We start from the raw sequence: 19,118 nt of genomic DNA, 5'->3' as shown, positions 1-19,118 counted from the left end.
CCTGCTGCTAGTCTCCATTCATTCATTTAGTCATTTAACAAATATGCATTAAGCACCTAGTATGGGCCAAGACTCCTGCTGGGTCCTGAAGAAATAATGGCAAATAGAGCAAATAGAACGCCGGTGCTGGTGTACGGGGTTGGGATCTGGGGCAGACAAGAAGGAGAAGATCCTGGGTTCACTTCTTGATCCATTCGTGAAGTGGGCATTTGGAACAGGATCATCTCCCACTCACACCTCTTAGGACACTGATTTTAAAGACTGCATAGGGCTCTGAGGTGGGCCACACAGAACGGTGACTTGATGATGCTGCCCCAGTGCAGCTGCGGCACGCAGTGCAAGGATCAGAGAGACAGGTGAGAGATGTTCTTAACAACCCACTCTGTCTTTATTCAGCTTTGGTCACAAAGAAATTCCATTTTTTTTCTCTTCTTTCTATTTCTGAACTCCATTCCATGGTCTCATTTTCCTCCCCCTGTGTTCAGAAGTGAGTGGTTGGAGCAGACCTCCACCACAGCATTGTCACTGACTCTAAGGACACGGACCCAGCTCAGATGGTCCAGAGGGGACCGCAGATGCTTTGACTTCTTGTGCAGAAGCTGCACCACCTGGGGACTTTGCAAAAACTGCCGGTTTTCACTCCTCACATAGCATACTGATGGAGATGGCTGAGGCCTGACAGAACACACATTTTTCCATAATCCCACAAATCTTTCTGAGGCAGAAGGGTCTTAGGAAGAGACTTTGAGGCACTCTGCAATGGTGCACATTTTTTTTTTTTTTTTTTGGCTTCTAGCTTTGCGTTAACTCAGAAATAACCTAAAACTCCCACAGGGGTCCAGGTTGCTCTGTCACTATAGCTAAGCTTATCTCCACTCTATCTTCCTCCCTACACAGACTCGCAAATACACAGCACCCAGGAAACTCCGGCTGTTGCTTCTCCACCTTGACTGAAGATTATAATCCCCCAGACACTTAAAAAAATTCCAATGCTCAGACTCCCCCTTCCAGGCCAGAATCACATCAGAATCTCTGGGATGGGACCCCAGCAGTAGCACTTTTAGATCTCGCCAGCAAGTCCAAGTGTGGGCAAGGGTGAATGCCATCTGTAACTCTGCAGTTCCTCTGCTGACGATGCCCGTCCACTCCTGCCCCTTTACTGTCCCTCCAGCCATTTGGTGACTCTGCTCCCTGTTCCTGAAGTTCCCTGGCAGCTCACTGGCTCCCTGAGTTTCTCTCCCTGTGACCCTCCACCCCTCTTACTTCTATTGCTCTGGCAGTGCACAGGATCTCTGGCCCAGGTGAGGCTCACACCAGTCAAGGTTAGTAGGACACAACACAGTCCATCTAAATGCAATGCAGTGGTTGGAGGAGATGTGATTATAGTTATTTTATACATGCCATTATAATTCTCTTCATGGGAAGAGTTGATCTGAAAGGAATTGTGGGCAAAACAATATTATCAATAAACAGCAGTTCATTGCTCACCAGTAAACTGCCTGTCAAATGGCTCAACCTAGAAACTAGATTTAAATACAAACACCTCAACTTCCCTACAAATGGGATCAACCCTTGACTTTGCTTTTGTACTGCAAAGCAAGAGAAAGAGGGATGGGGAGCAGTAGAGGTCATGTGCAGTGAGTGTGAGTGTATGTGTCCACATGTGTAGGGGATGTGGGGGCATCCCCTTGAGCCAGCATGTATGTGGGTATGTGTTACTATGCATATGGGTCTGTTTACTTCTGAATAAATAATCTCATTTTTTGTGTGTTTGATACTAGGAATTGAATCCAGGAGCATTCAACCTCCAAGCTACAACTCCAGCCCTTATTATTGTTGTTTGATTTTCAAACAGGGTCTCACTAGGTTACTAAGCGTCTTGCTGTCTTATTTAGGCTGTCCTTGAACCCCGTGTTTCTCCTGCCTCAACCTCCCAAATATTGAAATTCATGCATGCACCACCACACCTGGCTAAACATTCTGTTTCAGCAGAAACTACAGAAAGCATTTCAGACTCCCCGTGTTTTCCTCAAATCTTTAATACGCTATTCATTTCCCAGAAAATATCAGTTGGCACAGATAGAATTGAGAAACACTTTAAATTTGCTGTGTTACCCACCCGGGTATGTTTTGTGAAACCTACTCGTAAGGAAATAACTTACAGGAGGCCTTACCTTGTTAGTTTGTCTAATTAGTATAAAAAGCTCTGAAAAGAATTTCCAGTTGGCATTATTACTACATAGAACTGCCCCTCTGAGAGCATTCTCTTACAATGCATGGAAATGGATTGTCTACTTCATGTAATTAGTTATAAAACAACTGGCATGTGTAATCAGAGGCCAGCACTCTCGAATACAAAGTACTCGCATTGCTCAGAGGTGGTTCTTTGTTGTAAATCACCTCTTTGGCAACTGTTAATTTTTGCAATCAAGAACAGAGGGACTTTCCCTCTAAAAATTTTTCCTTCTGTGGGAAGTATATGAAATGATTTTATGGGATAAAACTTATGTTTTGCTTAACCCATTTTGCCAAAACCTGCAGAATGCAGGCATTGGGGAACATACAGAAAGCAGTATGGCTTCTGTGGAGAGATGCAGTGAACTTTCTGAAGGACAGAAAGGGATGACCCAGAGGATTGTGACAAATAAGAGGTGTCTGTTATGTGAGTCAGATAGATTTGACTTCTGAATATAAATAAAGTCTCACTGGAAATTTCTGTGCAGAAGGTTAAAGCAAATGTTGCTGATCAATGTGCATGGACCAGGGGCACTGTTTGTTCCTTTAAATACTCATAGGTCTATTTGATCTTTATTGCCCGAAACTTTGATTGGTTCAAGAGGCTCGGAGCAGGGGTAAGAACTGCTGATTTGACTCCCTAGACCCTGAGACCTTATGCTCTCGTTGATGTTGATGTCTTCTAACATTTCATGATTCTTTTAATTTTGGATGTTGAAAAAAATCACTCAGTTCTTTTTAAAGTCCTGACAGGGTAGAGGATTGCAAAGAGAGTGTTTGCTTGAGTAAGCAATGTATGTGGCTGAACATATTAAACAATTATAAAACTGAATATTAAAAAAAACAACTTTTGGGGGACATCTTGAGAATTCACCAACCACATATTAGCAATAAATAGAATGTTGTCTGTATTAGGGTGATAGGGCTTCGGGTATATTGTAACCTAGCATCAAGCTGGAGCGCCTGGTGACAGATTATTGGGCTCACCCCAAGTCTCTAAGTTGGGGCCTGAGAATCTGAATTTTCTACAAGGTTCCAGGGGAGACGGACGAGAGATCACATTTTAAGAACCACCATTGTGAGTAAATGCAAACTCCAGGGACAGAAGCTAGTCCAGTTTGAAAGGACTAAAGAAGTCTATGACAGGATGGTCTCTGAGCTGCGATTTGAGACGCAGCTCTTTACATCTGGGATGGCTTGTACAAGGAAAGGGAGATAGAAAAAGGGTAAGAAGCATCAAGAGGTACTTGTGAGGAAAGGCTTTTCTAATTGTTCTTGGGGAGAACAAAAATGATAACATATTGGCATTTTCACTTGTAAAGTAAAATAACCATTTTTCTAAAAGTCAGTTCAACAAATCTCAAACTGAATCTCTCATAATGTGTATATATTTTAGGGTGATAGGCAGATGCCTAAAGAAGTCATCGCATCTAAATAATGGCTGCAATCATGGATGAGTCCCAGAGGAGAACTGCTTGTAAAGCAAAGCTCATCCCAGCAGGAGGCTCAGGGTCTGAGGCGTGCTTTAGAGTGCCAGGTGGGAAGGACGAGGGCTCTGCACACACTGCCATCTCCCCATTCTCCCCAAGACACCTGCTGCCTTTGCTTTCATCTCTTCAATATCATAAAATCATATTTATTGAGTTTACTCATGCGTGTGGTCCTGTCTTCTTCTACTCAGCTCAAATTTTCTTCCTCACTTCCCTTCTCTTCTTGGCATGTGCTCAATCTACTGATTGTTTCCGGCCTGGATGCCAACTGTGAGCGTCATCCCCACCCACTCTATCAAGGATTTGCTTTTCCAGAAATGGCTTCAATGCAACATGCCCCAGTGTTGTCTTTCTCATTCACAGGCAGGGATCACACTTATTGAACAGAAGGAATTGATCCTACCATGAAGCACACCCCAATTGTGCGCTAAGAATATTAAACAATGAAAGAAAGGAGTTTAGAGATGCCTGTGTAAGGAATTAGGAAGAAAAGGAAGAAGAAGCGAGGACACACGCAACACACTCTGCTGATCTTCCTTCTCAATGGCCATAAGTTTACAACTTCCTCTTGGAGTGGAACATGCTAATGTCCCGAGGAGCCTGGGAACATGCATGCACTCAGACATGATTAAAGAAATCCTAACATGTCCAGTCCCTCATTGTGGGCATCCCATTCACCTCACCTCATCAAGACATCTCTCATACTGTTGTCTTTGATTTTCATTTTCCAAAGCCAGAGCTGAATTCTCCGCCTGTGGTAAGGTACAAAAATAACACAAATAAATCAATGAAATGCCGTGTTATGTGACAACTTATTCAATGCAGTTACTAAAGATATCTCTTCAGGATCTAAAATAATCTTTTAGAAGTACCTTTGACAAGTTTGCCCTAAGTACTCTTATAAATATTTCAGGGGTGACTTCTGTCTTATCAATCTGCTCACAAAAATACATTACAGTTTTAAGAAATGCAAAACTTGGTATTCTGAACAGATAGAAAATCAAATCACAGCTTGGTGTGAGAGTGTTCCATAGAAAGATTACAAATGTTTATCTCGTTCTATGAAAATGTAAATGTAAGGAATGCCTTAATCCACTTCGTTAAGACCTGTCACAGTCTCACAGCCTAATATTTGTTTGAGGCCACAGAAAAGAATCTCAGGTAAAGTTATGAAAGCTGAATTCCAAATGCAAAGCAAACATACTGTTTTCGTTGTTAGCCACTGACTCCTGAACATAAGAGCATAGTGAGAAATGCAAGACTTTAACTATTCTGAAGTGCCCCTCTTCCTTCTACAGTTCTTCTAATTAATGCTTTCCTGATCCTCAGAGTCTTGTGGACACGTGGATATTCAATATGGTTACCAGACTACGATGTGGAATAGTAAAGAAGGGAAACCGTATCCTACATAGGCAAGTTAGGTTTTAGAAGGAGCGTGACGTATGAGATGAGAACCCTCCAGTATCTGATGACCACCACTGTGGCATGGCTGTCCCTGTCTGCATCCTGAACTCTGCAATTCAACCCTGCCCAGCAGTAGGACACTGATCACTCAAGCCAATCTGACTTACCTTCCCTTTGCTCCAACCCTCTGTGATCTAGGGATGCGGCATTTCACATCAGTGTGTAAATAACATGGCATGTTTTCTGAAGGCACCAAGATCAACATTTTTCAACTATATAGATGAATTCCAAGAACTCCCACACAGCTTTGCTCAGATTCTTTAATCATTATCCTTTACCACATTTGTTATATCATTCTTTTTTCCCTCATTTTTTCCTGCATCTTGAAAGTAGGTTGCAGCTGGGCATGGTGGCACACACTTATGCTCCCAGTACTTGGGAGGCTGAGATAGGAGGATCACAAGTTGATGGCTAGCCTTAGCTACTTATTGAGACCCTGTTTCAAAATAAAAAATAAAAGTAGGGCTGAGGGTATAGCCCTCCTATACTCTCAGGTAGAATGTCCCTGGTTCAATCCCTAGTGCTACAAAAAAAAAAAAAAAAAAAAAAAGGAGATTGCATACATGACAGCCTTTACCCCTCAATATGTCACTTTCTTTAATTCTGGATAAAAAGACATTCTTGTGCATAATCACAGCCAGCCTAGTTTTCTATTTCAGGAAATACAACATCAACACAATACAGCAATCTGATCTACAGTCCTTATTCCAGTTTTGTCAATTGTCCTAACAATTTTCTCTACAGAAAAAAATTTTCTAGTCTACAGTGCTATCTACAATCATGCATATTATTCAGTTGTTAGTGCTGGTCTTCTAGTATCCTTTAATCTGAAACGATTTCTACATTCTCATGCTGTTGGATTTTTCTTCCCTTCCGCTCCTTTTCTAGGAGAAGTCAGATACTGTGTGGAATGTCCCTTAGTTGGGTCTGCCTAAAGCTTCATCATGCACATGCAACAATGGCACAGAGTTGATGCTGGGTCCTTTTCGGTACATCATATTAGTCACAGGATAATCACACATTCTATTACTGTACATGTTAACTTTCACCACATGGTTAGGGTAGATTTTGGAAATCTCCCCATCATAAAGTTATTATCTTCTCTTTTGTGACCAATGAACAATTTTGATGGAGATGTTCTGAGACTATAAAAGTATCCTATTGCTATAGTACAAGTATAGCATCCTATGCTTTTACCTACCTATTTTAGCAACTATTAATAATTCTTACCTGGGTTAATTGCTACTTTGGCTGGAAATGGTAATTTATAACTCCAGCAGTCTTCCTTATTTGTGGGTGATACATTCCAAGATCCCCAGTGAAACCAAGGAGAGTACTGAATCCTATATCAAGTCATATACCACATAATATTTTGGTAAATGATGGCCATTTTTTTATCACCTAGTGACATCATAGCACTTTTAATTTGTGTAAATACATTCTATGATGTTTGTACAACAAAAATATTATTTGATGAAACATTTCTCAAAATGCATCCCATTAAGTGATACATTACTGTGTGTTTTTCCCATGCATAATGCATATGATAAATTTTAATTTATACATTGACAGTAATAGATTAATAACAGGAAATAGTAATAACAGAGAACAACTATAAAAAAGGCAGTGTAACAAAATGGCCAGCATTACTACTCTTGCACTTTGGAGTAATTATTAAGTAAACTTAGAGCTAGTTCAACACAGCTACAGGGATATGGCAACAGTTGATCTGAGGACCCAGATGGCTACCAGGTGACTAACAGGTAGGTGGCACATGCAGCATGAATACACTGAATGAAAGGACGGTTCATGTCCCAGGCAGGGCAGTGTGAGATTTCATCATGCAACTCTGAATAGTTCAAAATTTTGTGTTATTTATTTTTGGAATTTTTTATTTGATATTTTTGCAACATAATCTATGGTGTGTAACTGAAATTATAGAAAATAAAATCATCAATTAGAGGTAATAACTATATATTTACAAATGTATAGCAGCAGAAGTACATTCCTTATTTGTCAACATTTATACATAGATTCTTGTGTTATTCAGAGTTAGAACACAATCTCATCAATAGTAATTTTGATGCTCAAATCACCCCACTTTTGAGCAGGCAAGCTCTTTAAAGCTGTTATCTGTACCATTGTGACACTCAGCCATCATTTTTTTTTTTTTTTTTTTTTTTTTTTTTTTTTTGGTGGCACTGGGGTTCCTGGAAGCCCGTCTTCCTCCGGGCTACACTCCCAGATCTATTTTATACTTTTTTATTTTTGGAAACAGGGCTGGCTTCGAACCAGCACGATCCTCCTGTCTCCACCTCCCAAGCCCAGGGATTACAAGTGTGTGCCACCACGCCTGGCTTAGCCATCATTTTTAAAACATTTCAGTTTTTGGTATAGGTGACTGTTCTAAATTCATCTTGCCTTTTCCTTGTCCCACTTCTGAAATCAGCCATGTTTCCAAGAAATCCCAATTCCCTTGAGTTGGGAGATGGTATTTGTAAACACAATCTGCATGTTGACACCTATAAATGTCACCAGATTTGAATTCTTTCTTCTTCCTTGCCCTCCCCTTTTCATCCTGTGTCTTCCTTTTTTGAACAGTGAGAACCAGGGCTCCCAACATCCTTCTATTTACTGGATTGCTCCATCCCACAGTGCATATGACATAGTCACACTATAAACAACAGTATTAGAGTTTACAATATCTTCTTTAGAATTAAAGTATGTAATAATAATTCTGTGTTCAGAAGTTTCTAGGTTGTTTCTCCACCCCCACCTGTAGGGTGGTTATAATATTCATTAGAAATTCAGTTCAACTCATTTGTTTCTAATAGAATTCAAATTTAATTTCCCTTCTTTCTTAATTTTTATCATTTTGAAAACATTAACATGATTCCAAAAGTAAAATCTCTACTAAGAGATCCACAGGGAGGTGTCTATTCCTCTCCTCCCCATTCCTTTCCATCTTCTGCAGGTTCTTTACTACTGTCTATCCTCCCCTTCTTTTTTGTCTCACTTTGTTACTGTCTAGTTAAAATAAAATCCTTCCACTCCCTTTATTGCATATGCAATAACCAACCATCCTCCCTGCTCTCCTTTTTCTTGCCCTTGTAGTTACATCCTTTCTACTTTACCAGAGAGCATCGTGTTCACATAGGATCCTCCCACTCTTGCCCCTGACCTTGTTTTGATCTCTTTAATGGACGATAATTATTTGTAGCATTTTTAACCACCCACTCTTCCTTTTTTACCCTTCACAATCATATCTTCAACTTGCATCTCTTCTGTTCTCTTTATCTCCTTCTCCCCAGACATGTGACAATCCTGAGACAGCCACCCATGGCTTGCACACCTTTGAGCCCTGCCTTATAGCCAGACCCTGTGATCAGTGCTGAGCATGAGTTCCTGGATTTCCTCATTCTGGTTTTTTTCTTCCTCACCTTGCTCCATCATTATCCCTGGACACAGAGGCATGCAGTAGTTCTGTATCTGGTGTTTATTTTTCTACTTACACTAATTTGAAATGCGAGTGTTTTCTGGTTTTGATAATGAGAAGGCATGGGTTATTTGTGGTTTATTTGTGTTTCTTGGTGGTCTGAATGTTTTCTTTGGCAGAGACATGAAGAGTTTCAGAATCAGGTCCGTTTTATTAGTTTAAGAAAAAATAAAATTCTTGTGTGAACCAGAATGCCAAGAAGAAATGGACAAGTCTATGAAGAAACGTCTATTACCAGGTGTTCCTGCTAGCTGGATCATCTCCACCTGGTCTTAGTTCCAGTCCTGGCATTCAAACACCTGTCTTCAGGTTTCAGCTCTTAACCTTAGTCATCAACTGTGCTCTTCTGAGCCTGCATCCCTCCTTTAGCAAACACCGTAAAGCACCTGTCCCTCCGGTAGAAGCTTGCCATGTCCCTTCCATTCTTACCATGGCCAGACATCTGCAACAGCACAGAACTTCTGCTCTCAGGCTGATTACTTTTGGAGCAGTGAGTATGCTTAGATTGTTCCCTTTATTTATCTTTGTTTCCTATACAAATTAAACTGAAAGCTTTTCCTAATGTGTTTCTGTTTCCTTTAGGATTGCTGTCGGCCTTGCATACCTTGCAATTGGTGCAACCACTTGGTTCTTCCCCCAAGCTTGGTAGGAAGGCAGGTTCTGGGTTCCAGTTCCATTCCATTGCAAATTTACCAGGCAATGTCAGAGTGTACAGCCTTTAACAATTTATTTAACCTTTCTTGGTTTATAGTTCTTTAGTCAATAAGTGAGGGGAACAAACTAGCTAAAACATGAAGTGACGTCTTGTTCAAATATTTATATAGTATGAATCACACAGGGGAGGGTGCTATAATTCCAATTCTATAACCTGACTACTTTCTTACAGAAATGTAGCTTCTTTGGTGGGGTTGGAATGAGTAAGAAAACAACGCAAAGGATAATGGGAAGAAATAATGGAAAGAACAGCAATGTCGGTTTATGTTGTTTTCACTTTAAATGTCTTGGAAAAATGTGCATGGAAATAAAGCTGAAAATGCGAATTTATATGGGATGTCTATATCTTGCTCCTACCCATATCACGTTGCAATAACACAACGATCGATCCATTCAGATAATTGCCATCATTACACCGTTTACATTACTTGCCTCACGTTTACTGCTCTGACAGTCTCTTACAGCCAAGCAAATTAAGTATCTAAAGGGTGCTGGTGAACACACAATATAGTCACATTTATGGTTACTGTGTTCAGTTGCAGTGACCAATTTAATTGATGTAATCCTGTACATCTCAGGGGAAATTGGAGATATTAACAATTATGCCAATGAAGTTAAAATAATTTTGAACTCATGATTTCCTTTAATCCATTTGCATTTATTAAAGATTCAGGATTAAACTGCTTCTACCATGAGACAACAGGGAAAAAATAGAAAAACCTCTTAATTAAATGTGACTTGAAGAAACACTAAATATCTGTATGGAAGAGATGGGAAAAGATAAGGCAGAAAAAGAAAGGAAAGAAAAAATGTAGGCATTGCTTCTGAGAATTGCAGAAATTACAATACAAGTCTTTTGCCATTTTTAAATAAGTATGTTATTAAATCACCAAACCCAGAGGATACAATTAGAGTCTTCAAGTACCGGGAAAAGTGGATTTTTGTGTCCAGGTTTGTCTTCCATGATAATAAAAAAATTTTGCTAGACTTAGTCCCTGACTTAGAGGATTCCCTGCTCAGCATGGTTTCCTCATGGCTCCAAATTATACTGATCTAAAATTATATATATACATATATATTTCATGTTTTTAAAATAACCTTTATTTTTAAAGTTAATATATGCATTTTAGGAAACAAAATCACATGAAGCAAAGAACAAAGTCATCCAGTCATGAGTAGCTTAGTTGGCCGTGGCCTTCCCACTCCTGTGTACACATACACAACAGGCCAATTGTGTGATAAGATCATAGTATGTATCATACTTTTCTACATATCAATATTCAATTCAAAAATCCCAAAGCTACACATGTATTTTTGATAACCAAGGATATAGTGCACCAACTCAATCCGTTAGAAAAAACTGTAATCCTGCTTTACTTGTGGACAAAAATTTCACTGAAGACAGAAATAGCAACAGGTCTTTGGATAGACATATTGGCAGAGTTACGATTAAAATACTCCATTCCCTTAATGCTTGATTTAAAATGAGACATAAAGCAAGAGTATACAAAGCATGTTTCTAAGAGAGTTATCAGATTTGTACTACTAAAATATTAGCTTGAATGCATGTTTCCAGTGAATTCAGATATCTACGGGACAGCACAGAAGATGCACGCACACACACACACGTGCATGCACACACACACACACACACACACACACACACACACACACACACCAATGGCTAAAGTTATGCTCTTTAAGTATTTTTTTGTTACTTCATAGAAATGGTTGCATTTTGGGAGTGGGATTATTAAATGGTGTCTTGGAGAGTATGCTGTTTGAACTCTGGATGATATGTGGCATGGGGAATATACAAAGAGAAGTCTTCTGTGCCCCTTAGATTAGTTCATATTGTCTAGCCATTGTTCTATATGTGTATTTTAGTTACTATTTCTGGGTATTAAAAGATAAATACTAATGGTCAAAGTATGTGAGAAGTAGGAAAATAATCCCTATAAAATTGTCCTTTTGTTAGTTTTTAGGAAGAGCTCTCTACTGGGATGACCTTTGTTAATCTGTGTCTTGGTGCTAGAAGTCCTGTACTTAGTAGGTGACACTAATTACTAGAATGGGGAAGCAGGAGAAGAGGAATGGTGTGGAAAGAGCTCTTTGTTAATAACTCTGTGCCCAGAAGACTGCTTTAGATTCTTACCATAAGTTTCTGTGTGCATTTTTGGTAAGTACTTGTGTTCATTGTGCACAAAGTTCCTATTTCAGTCCCAAACACCTTAGCTTCATAGATGTCCCAAGGCGACACTGTGTGGTAAAAATTAGAGCTAGTGAATAAGTCAACTTGTAAGAACCTTTTTGTTATAATTGTTAAGAAAAGTGCATCTTGGCCATGGAATTGTTATACCTCTGGGCAGTATGCATCTGGACTTGTTCATCAGGCTGGCAGCAGAGGGGCAGAAGGAAGTGCACAGAGGTGAGAGCAAGTGTTTCTTAGATCTAAATATATTCTCAGAGAGACTCTGATTCAAAATCAAGAATAAAAAATAGGGCTAGGGGCTAGGGTTTAGCTTGGAGGTAGAATGCCCCTGGGTTTTATCCCCCAGTACAATATATATATATATATATATATATATATATATATATATATATATATTTATATATATGGGTATATATATTTAGTTCCATCTCTAAAGTTCTTACAGGTCCTAATAAAACCCAAGCAATAGAATAAACTCAAATTGTTTTAGTTTGCTGTGGACATGAATTTGAATTAACATATATTTTAAAGGAACCATGTTTCATGGAGGATCTGCTCCATGAATACATATGCTGTCTAAATCTTACAAATGTCTAATGAACTGATGCTTCTACACTGCTGTTCTACATTAATTCTCCCTATTTAAAATCTTTTTATACTATAAATTTGCATACTATGTCCCATTCCTTAAACAAAGAGTAGAAGAGTCACTGTAAAAATTTCCTGTGAGCCAGATGTGGTGGTGCACACACCCATAATCTCAGTACTTGGGAGGCTGAGAGAGGAAGATTGCAGGTTTGACAGCCTCAGCAGGTAGTGAGACTCTTATCAATCTAGTGAGATCTTGTTTCCAAATAAGAAATAAAATTCCTGGGGGTGTAGCTCAAAGGTAGAATGTCTCTGGGTTTAATCTCCATTACTACAAAAATAAAAAATCCTCTGAGAGATGGTAGGGAGGGAAGATGTGATCAAAGTATGGTATATAAATGTATAGAAATGACACACTGAAATCAGTTAAATTTTATAATAAAAATAAAGAAATAAAATTAAAGATGCATTTCCCTCTGAATTGAATAACAACTCCTCTAGTCTTTCCACCTCTTGTAACCTGTCCCCGCTCATCCATCAGAACGTACACATCCGCCATTGCACACCTCTCGCCATCTCCGAGCCTCGCCCAGATCCCATTTCCTTCCTGAAGGGACGTTCTCAGCCCTGTGGCTGTGCCTTTGGTTCTGTTGCTCTAGCAGGGAATATGCTTTACTTTCACTTTGACCTCTCTAAACCCTACTCACATGTTTGTGGTATGGCTCAGACCATCACCTACAAAAGCAAAATTGGGCCACATATTCAAATTTTTAAAAATGCAGACGTGTGAAAACATGACAAAATTTTTCCCTGTAACATTCACTCAGCCGTGAGGCAAGGCCGGTACTGGGGCCTCCCAGGCCAGGATAAGAGCCTGCCGAAGGGTTAGACCAGTGCTGGGGCCAGCGAGGCCAGCATCGGAGCCTGCCATGAGGCAAGGCCGGTACTGGGGCCTCCAATGCTGGGATTGGAGCCTGCCGAGGGGTTAGGCTGGTGCTGGGGCCGGCAAGGCCGGCATCGGAGCCTGCTGTGAGGCAAGGCCGGTGCTGGGGTCTCTGAGGCCGGGATCAGAGCCTGCCAAGGGGTTAGGCCGGTGCTGGGGCCAACGAGGCCGGCATTGGAGCCTGCTGTGAGGCAAGGCCATTCCTGCGGCCTCCAAGGCCTGGATCAAAGCCAGCTGAGGGGTTAGGCTGGTGTGGGGGCCAGCGAGACCAGAACCGGGGCCTCCCATGAGGCAAGGCTGCTGCTTGAGCCAGCGAGGTCTTGATCAGTCCACTGAGTAGCCAGGCCACTACTGGGGCCGTCAAGAGTGGGATCGGTACTTGCAATGCAGCATGCACAGAGAAATATCAGAGAAAATATAAATCAGACGCTTTTCTTAATCAGCAATAACTAGGAGGAAAGGGGCAACAGGAAGAGGTTGAGCTATAGAAAGGGCCCTATAGTGAAGCAACTAATGTGACCAATCAGAGGGTATGTAATAGTGGAGGACGGAGCCTCTTTAAAACGCAGGAGGTACATAAACAAATGGATCAAAGTTAATCACCAAAGAAGCATGGGATGGAGGGAGGGGGAGGGAAAGGGTTGGGGGCTGGAGGAGGGCTAATTGGATGATGTGTGCTTGTATATCCTCTCAAGTCTTGTACTCCAGTGTGATTTATATATGACTACAATGTACCAATTTAAAAAATAAATAAATTAATTAATAAAATAAAACTGAAAAAAAAACATTCACTCAGATCCCCAAAGGCTAACTTGATCACACTTGCTTTATCATTTTCTATATCTCTCCCTTATAGTATCTGTAGTTTCCTTGTGAAAAGCCAGAATATATCACCTGATATATTTGGACAAATGACAGAATAATAAAACTTGTACTTTGCAATATTGAGCAAAATAGTAAAGACTGAGTTTTTGATCCTTACTTATAAATGTTATTTATAGTTATTCTTATTATCATATATCAAAAATGTCTACAAATACATTTTGACTTTTGTCATTGAATAAGAGCTGGCTTTATTGACTTGATAAAATGATAGAATGTGACAGAAATTTCACCTGTGAACTTCCAAAGTGAGACCATAAGCTTTTCAGCTTTGACCTGGACCTCTCAGAACACCAACTCTTGGATCCCTGAGCTGCCATGTAAGAAGTCTGACTGTTTTGAGATGGTATAAAATCTGAGTTATATGGTAAGTCTAGGAGAACAAGATGTTCTGTGGAAAGAGATAGCCTGAGCTGGGCGTGGTGGCGCACACTTGTAATCCCAGTATTTGGGAGGCTGAGATAGAAGCATCACTGTTCGAGAACAGCCTCAGCTACTTAGCGAGGCCCTCTGCAACTTAGGGAGACCCTGTTTCAAAATAAAGAAGAAAAAAATAGGGCTGGGGGTGGAGCTCAGAGGTAGAATGCCCCTAAGAAAGGAAAGCGACAGGCCAAAGAGTATTGAGATACCAGACCTGGTAATGATGCAGGCATGTTAGAAATAGATCTTTCAACCCAGCTAACATCACATTCACTGGAAATAAACCAACCATCTATGTTCTTTCTATATTTCTAACCCATAAAATTGTGAGAAAAAAGAGTGGTTGTTTTGAACCTTCATGTCTTGGGGTAGTTAGTTACCCAACAATAGATGATTGGACAAACCACATTTAGGACATGAACTTCAATACACATGTCTTTACCCACACATTTAATTTTTGATTTTTTGCTGTACTTTAGGATCTGAGCTAGAGGAGGTCACAAAAGTGTATGAATTATAGAAGGGACTACCACACAGAAAGAAAAACTTAGTAGAGGAAACTAATTTCTATACTAAAACTACACTGCAGTAGGATAAATTAGGTAACCCTTTGATCCCCGCCACCCACAAATACCCCTGCATGGTACTGGAGTTTGCACTTAGGGGCATTCTACCTCTGAACTACACCGTCCACCCTATTTTAAATATTTATTTTGAAACAGAGTCTTGCTAATTTGATGAGAGTTTCACTACTTGCTGAGGCTGTCCTTGAACCTGTGAACTTTCTGTCTCAGCTTCCTAAGTACCAGGATTATGTGTGTGCACCACCATGCCTGGCCCAAACTATCTTTGAAAAAAGAAAGTAGCATGTTTTGGGGGAGGTGATTTTTCACTCAGATTACTCAACAGGCTTTCAAAATAACAACAAAAGTCCTCATTGGAATGGATAGAGCTATTATAGCTTCAAACAAAATACCAACAAAATTATTTGTCTTATATTAGTTATCAGAAGTGAATTATACAATCAAGCTAAAATACTGGGTGTAAATATTGTCAAATTATTATGAAAGCAAATAATGTCAGGATGAAGCTAACATTCACTGCAGAGAAAACCTCGGGTTTAAAGATGATTGAAAAGAACAAAATGGTACTGTGCAAATTAAATTGGTAGATACTGAACAGGAGTAAGTGTTGTGAAGGAAAGAAAGGGATGTCCTCTGAAGAGAGTAAGAGAGAGAAGATGTCCAATTCACAGGAGTTAAAAAGGTTGTGTTCCAGGATTTTCCCTGGTCATTCTCATTTTAATCTTTTTAGAAATCTCCAATTCAGCAAAGATAGTCAAAACAAGATCAGGAAAAATATATTTCTCTAAAATCATCACTTGGCTCTAGGTGAGGAAATATGTTTTTCTAGAACTTGCACTTGAATCAGAGTCCTGAGGCCTTCTTCTCAAATAATATAGACTCAACAACTTCAGTCTAAGGCCAAAGAACTTTAAATTCAGCTTTTAAACTAAAATAATGAGATATACAAAATATCCCTAGTGATGCTGTAGACAGTCATACTTTGAAAACTGTTTAAATTATCATGAAGACAATGCACCATGAGAGTGGCGAAGTGTGCCACCAAGCATACCTCCCAAGGGGACACACCTGCATCTAGTAGAGTGGTATAAACCACAAGTAGAAAGCACATCAGGATCAGGGCCTGGATACTGAACCCCCTGCCTTTATCATCACACTTCATACCTATGGAGTTTTAGGATCATGCATCTCCTCATATCTGGTCAGTCATGGCCAGGCCTACAGTGTAATTGACTAAAGTGTGTTTCCCTTGACCATATTGAAGAGCCACGGTCTCTGTACTCAAGCAATATTTAATTCCCTTGAGCATCTTAGAGGCAAATTTTATTTTGCTTGAAAATGATAGTAACTACTTATAGCTCTGCATAGCCACCAGAGAAATAAACACGTGTGCCCATGTATGCATGGACATACTCTTATGATGTTCTTGCTCTCAAGTTCAACAAACATTAAAGATGACCATGAGGTCAAGGACTGGCACAAGGCCCTAAGACACAAATGCAAATACATTGCCACCTCTGTCTCAAGGAGCTCAGGATCCATGCAATGAGAACATGCCATGCAGGACTGTTCGCTGGTTTACTTTTGAAGAGCTGAATAGAAAGCACTACATAATGTAACCTGTGTCAATTTCTAGAATTTAAATTCTTACATGAATCTTTAGACTAGCAGCTTGTAAACTTGAGTGTGCCCATATACTTGGAAGGTTGTTAGATAACAGACTACTGGGTAACACCCTCAGTGTTTAGAGTTCATATTCTTAGGGCAGAGCTGGGAAGGATTCAATCTGCTACAAGCTACAAGCTCTCTACAAGCTCTGCTACAAGCTCTCCGGTGATACTGCTGTGCTGCTCCTGCTAGAGGTCTAAGAGACCATACTCTGAGAACCAACATCCAAGAAAGAATGACCTCAGATTGAAAGCAGCCATCTCCTCCTTCATCCCCACTGTTGCCATCACCTTTGAACTATTCTGGAGTCTCTTACTACTTTTCTGAAACTAGGCAGGAATGAAAATTTGTATTTTTCTTTCTGTTTTTTTTTTATGTAGAAGTCTGCTTCTCCCCCATGTCAGGGAGATACAATGTCCTGAGAAGATACATTAGTATGATCACACTTGTGTGTATAGAATGGGAAAAATGAGTGTGATCTGGAAAAATATTACTTGATATCACATTATATCTGGAAAATAATAAAAAAGTAATGATTTCATAGTATGACTAAGAAGTTAGCTCCATAATCACCTTGCCCAAAGAAACATATAGGAAAGAAATCCTTGCATGGTGTTGGCAGGCAGTAGAGCAGTAGGAGTGGTAAGAAGGATCTCCCTGAGAAGAATGTATAAGGATCTGATGGGAGACAACCATGTGCTTTGTAAATTCCTTTATTATTTTTTACTATAAGAGAAAGAGGCCTGACCTTTGAAGTTAAGCAATGCATTTACTTGAATATTGGCCCTACCCCTCAACTACCATTAAACCAGGCAAGTCACTTAGACTCTCTGAGACCTTCCTTCTGTGGAAAATAGAAGCGATGATAAAGACCACTCAGTATTTCAGTCTGAATGAGAAGATGAACTTAAAATGTTTCTATTACAAAGCCTGGCCCTCTGTGAGTAGAGTGAGTGAATGTTTGTTTCATTTCATCCTTTGTAAAACAGCTCCCATCTGACACTTGGGAACTCAGAGGCTTAAGCAGGGGAGGTGGTGTCAGCCAGGGTAGAAGTTATCGCCATTGATTAGGGAAGATTTCGACCAGATGTGTAGCCAGGGACCCTTGGGACCAGACACTTTGAAGTAACCTCACATAAAGACTAGCTTCAGGTGCTGGTTGTTTGTCTGAAGCCTTCTGAATTCCCGATCCCTCTCCCTCCTTTCCCTCTCATCTTCTCTCTCCCACTTCCATTTATCAATCACTCCTACAGAGAAGCCTGCTCTCAAAAAAGGTGTCACAATTTCATGCACATTCATATTCAAAGGAATCATAAGCCACTAAGAGGATCTGCATGTGAAGAGATCCTTAGGAAGCAAATCTTTAATTACAGGATTTGAGATAGAAAGTGAGCAGTTTGTGCTTAAAATCCTACATTATCATCATCTTCCTTATAAGGCCTAGGACATGTTGATGAGAATTTTTTCCATATCTTAGAGTAGCAGGAAAGAACATTCTATAACTCACAGCTCTTCTCAACCTGCACAAATGAAACAGTCAACTTTCCCATTGGAGTGGTGGATGCTACTGACCAGGTGCATGCCCTGGGCTCCCAGGGTACCCTATTTGCCCTTAGTCACAGCACCCACCATGCTGAACTGCAGGATGGTTCACATTATTCCCTCTCTGCTCTTTGATGATGCACACCACTGTCTCCCAACACTGGCAGGACCCCTGGAATACATAATGGACCAGTCTATTTGTAACTCCGGTCATTTCCATGAGTAATTTTTGCATCAAGAGATGCGGATGGAAGCCGGGCATGGTGGCGCACGCTTGTAATCCCAGCAATCGGGAGGCAGAAACCAGAGGATTGTGGTTTGTGGACAGCCTCAGCGACTTGGCGAGGCTCTTCACAATTCAGTGAGACCCTGTTTCAAAAATAAAATACTGAAAAATAGGGCTTGGGGTGTAGCTCAGAAGTAGAACGTCCCTGGGGTTCCATCCCCGGTATTGAAAAAAAAGGATGCAGATGGTACCTACAGCTTATGAAAAAAAAATACTCATTGGGTTGGGACATGACCACTTTTCTGTTTTATGCCTCCAAGTTTCTGCTTCTAATTTCTACCCAAACGTCCACTGAAGGCTTTTGCCACTTGAAAGGCCTGGCATCTTGGTGAGTCGCCACAGTGGCTCGATGCTAGGCACCCTCCTTTGTCCTAATGTTATAAACATAACTGAAAAGTCCAAGAAAATTCTTCAGACAAATCTGGGGTGGAGAATAATGAAGGCTTGCTGAGATGCAAACACAGGCCGTCACAGGCAACAGGGTTCTGAAGAGGACAGCTTGTCAACACCAGCCTCCTGGCAGTGCACGTCATGAAATTTCCTCCTATGCAAGATCACCAACTCCTGTCCAGCAGTGTACTGGCGAATGCTTAA

General features: G+C 40.4%; 1 protein-coding gene across 1 annotated transcript in view; it reads right to left on the bottom strand.

The window, feature by feature from the left end:
• Positions 1–19,118, bottom strand: part of NCKAP5 (NCK associated protein 5) — a gene marked incomplete at both ends in the record, with an annotated part of 891,793 nt that overhangs the window by 210,059 nt on the left and 662,616 nt on the right. The window contains one exon of the mRNA XM_080689066.1: positions 4,409–4,477. Within this exon, the coding sequence (XP_080545192.1) occupies positions 4,409–4,477 (69 nt within the window). The remainder of the gene's footprint in view (positions 1–4,408; positions 4,478–19,118) is intronic.

Source organism: Muscardinus avellanarius (genome assembly GCF_963383645.1).
Source record: "Muscardinus avellanarius genome assembly, chromosome: 2".
Classification (NCBI taxonomy): Eukaryota; Metazoa; Chordata; class Mammalia; order Rodentia; family Gliridae; genus Muscardinus; species Muscardinus avellanarius.
This window is presented reverse-complemented; position numbering and strand designations above follow the sequence as displayed.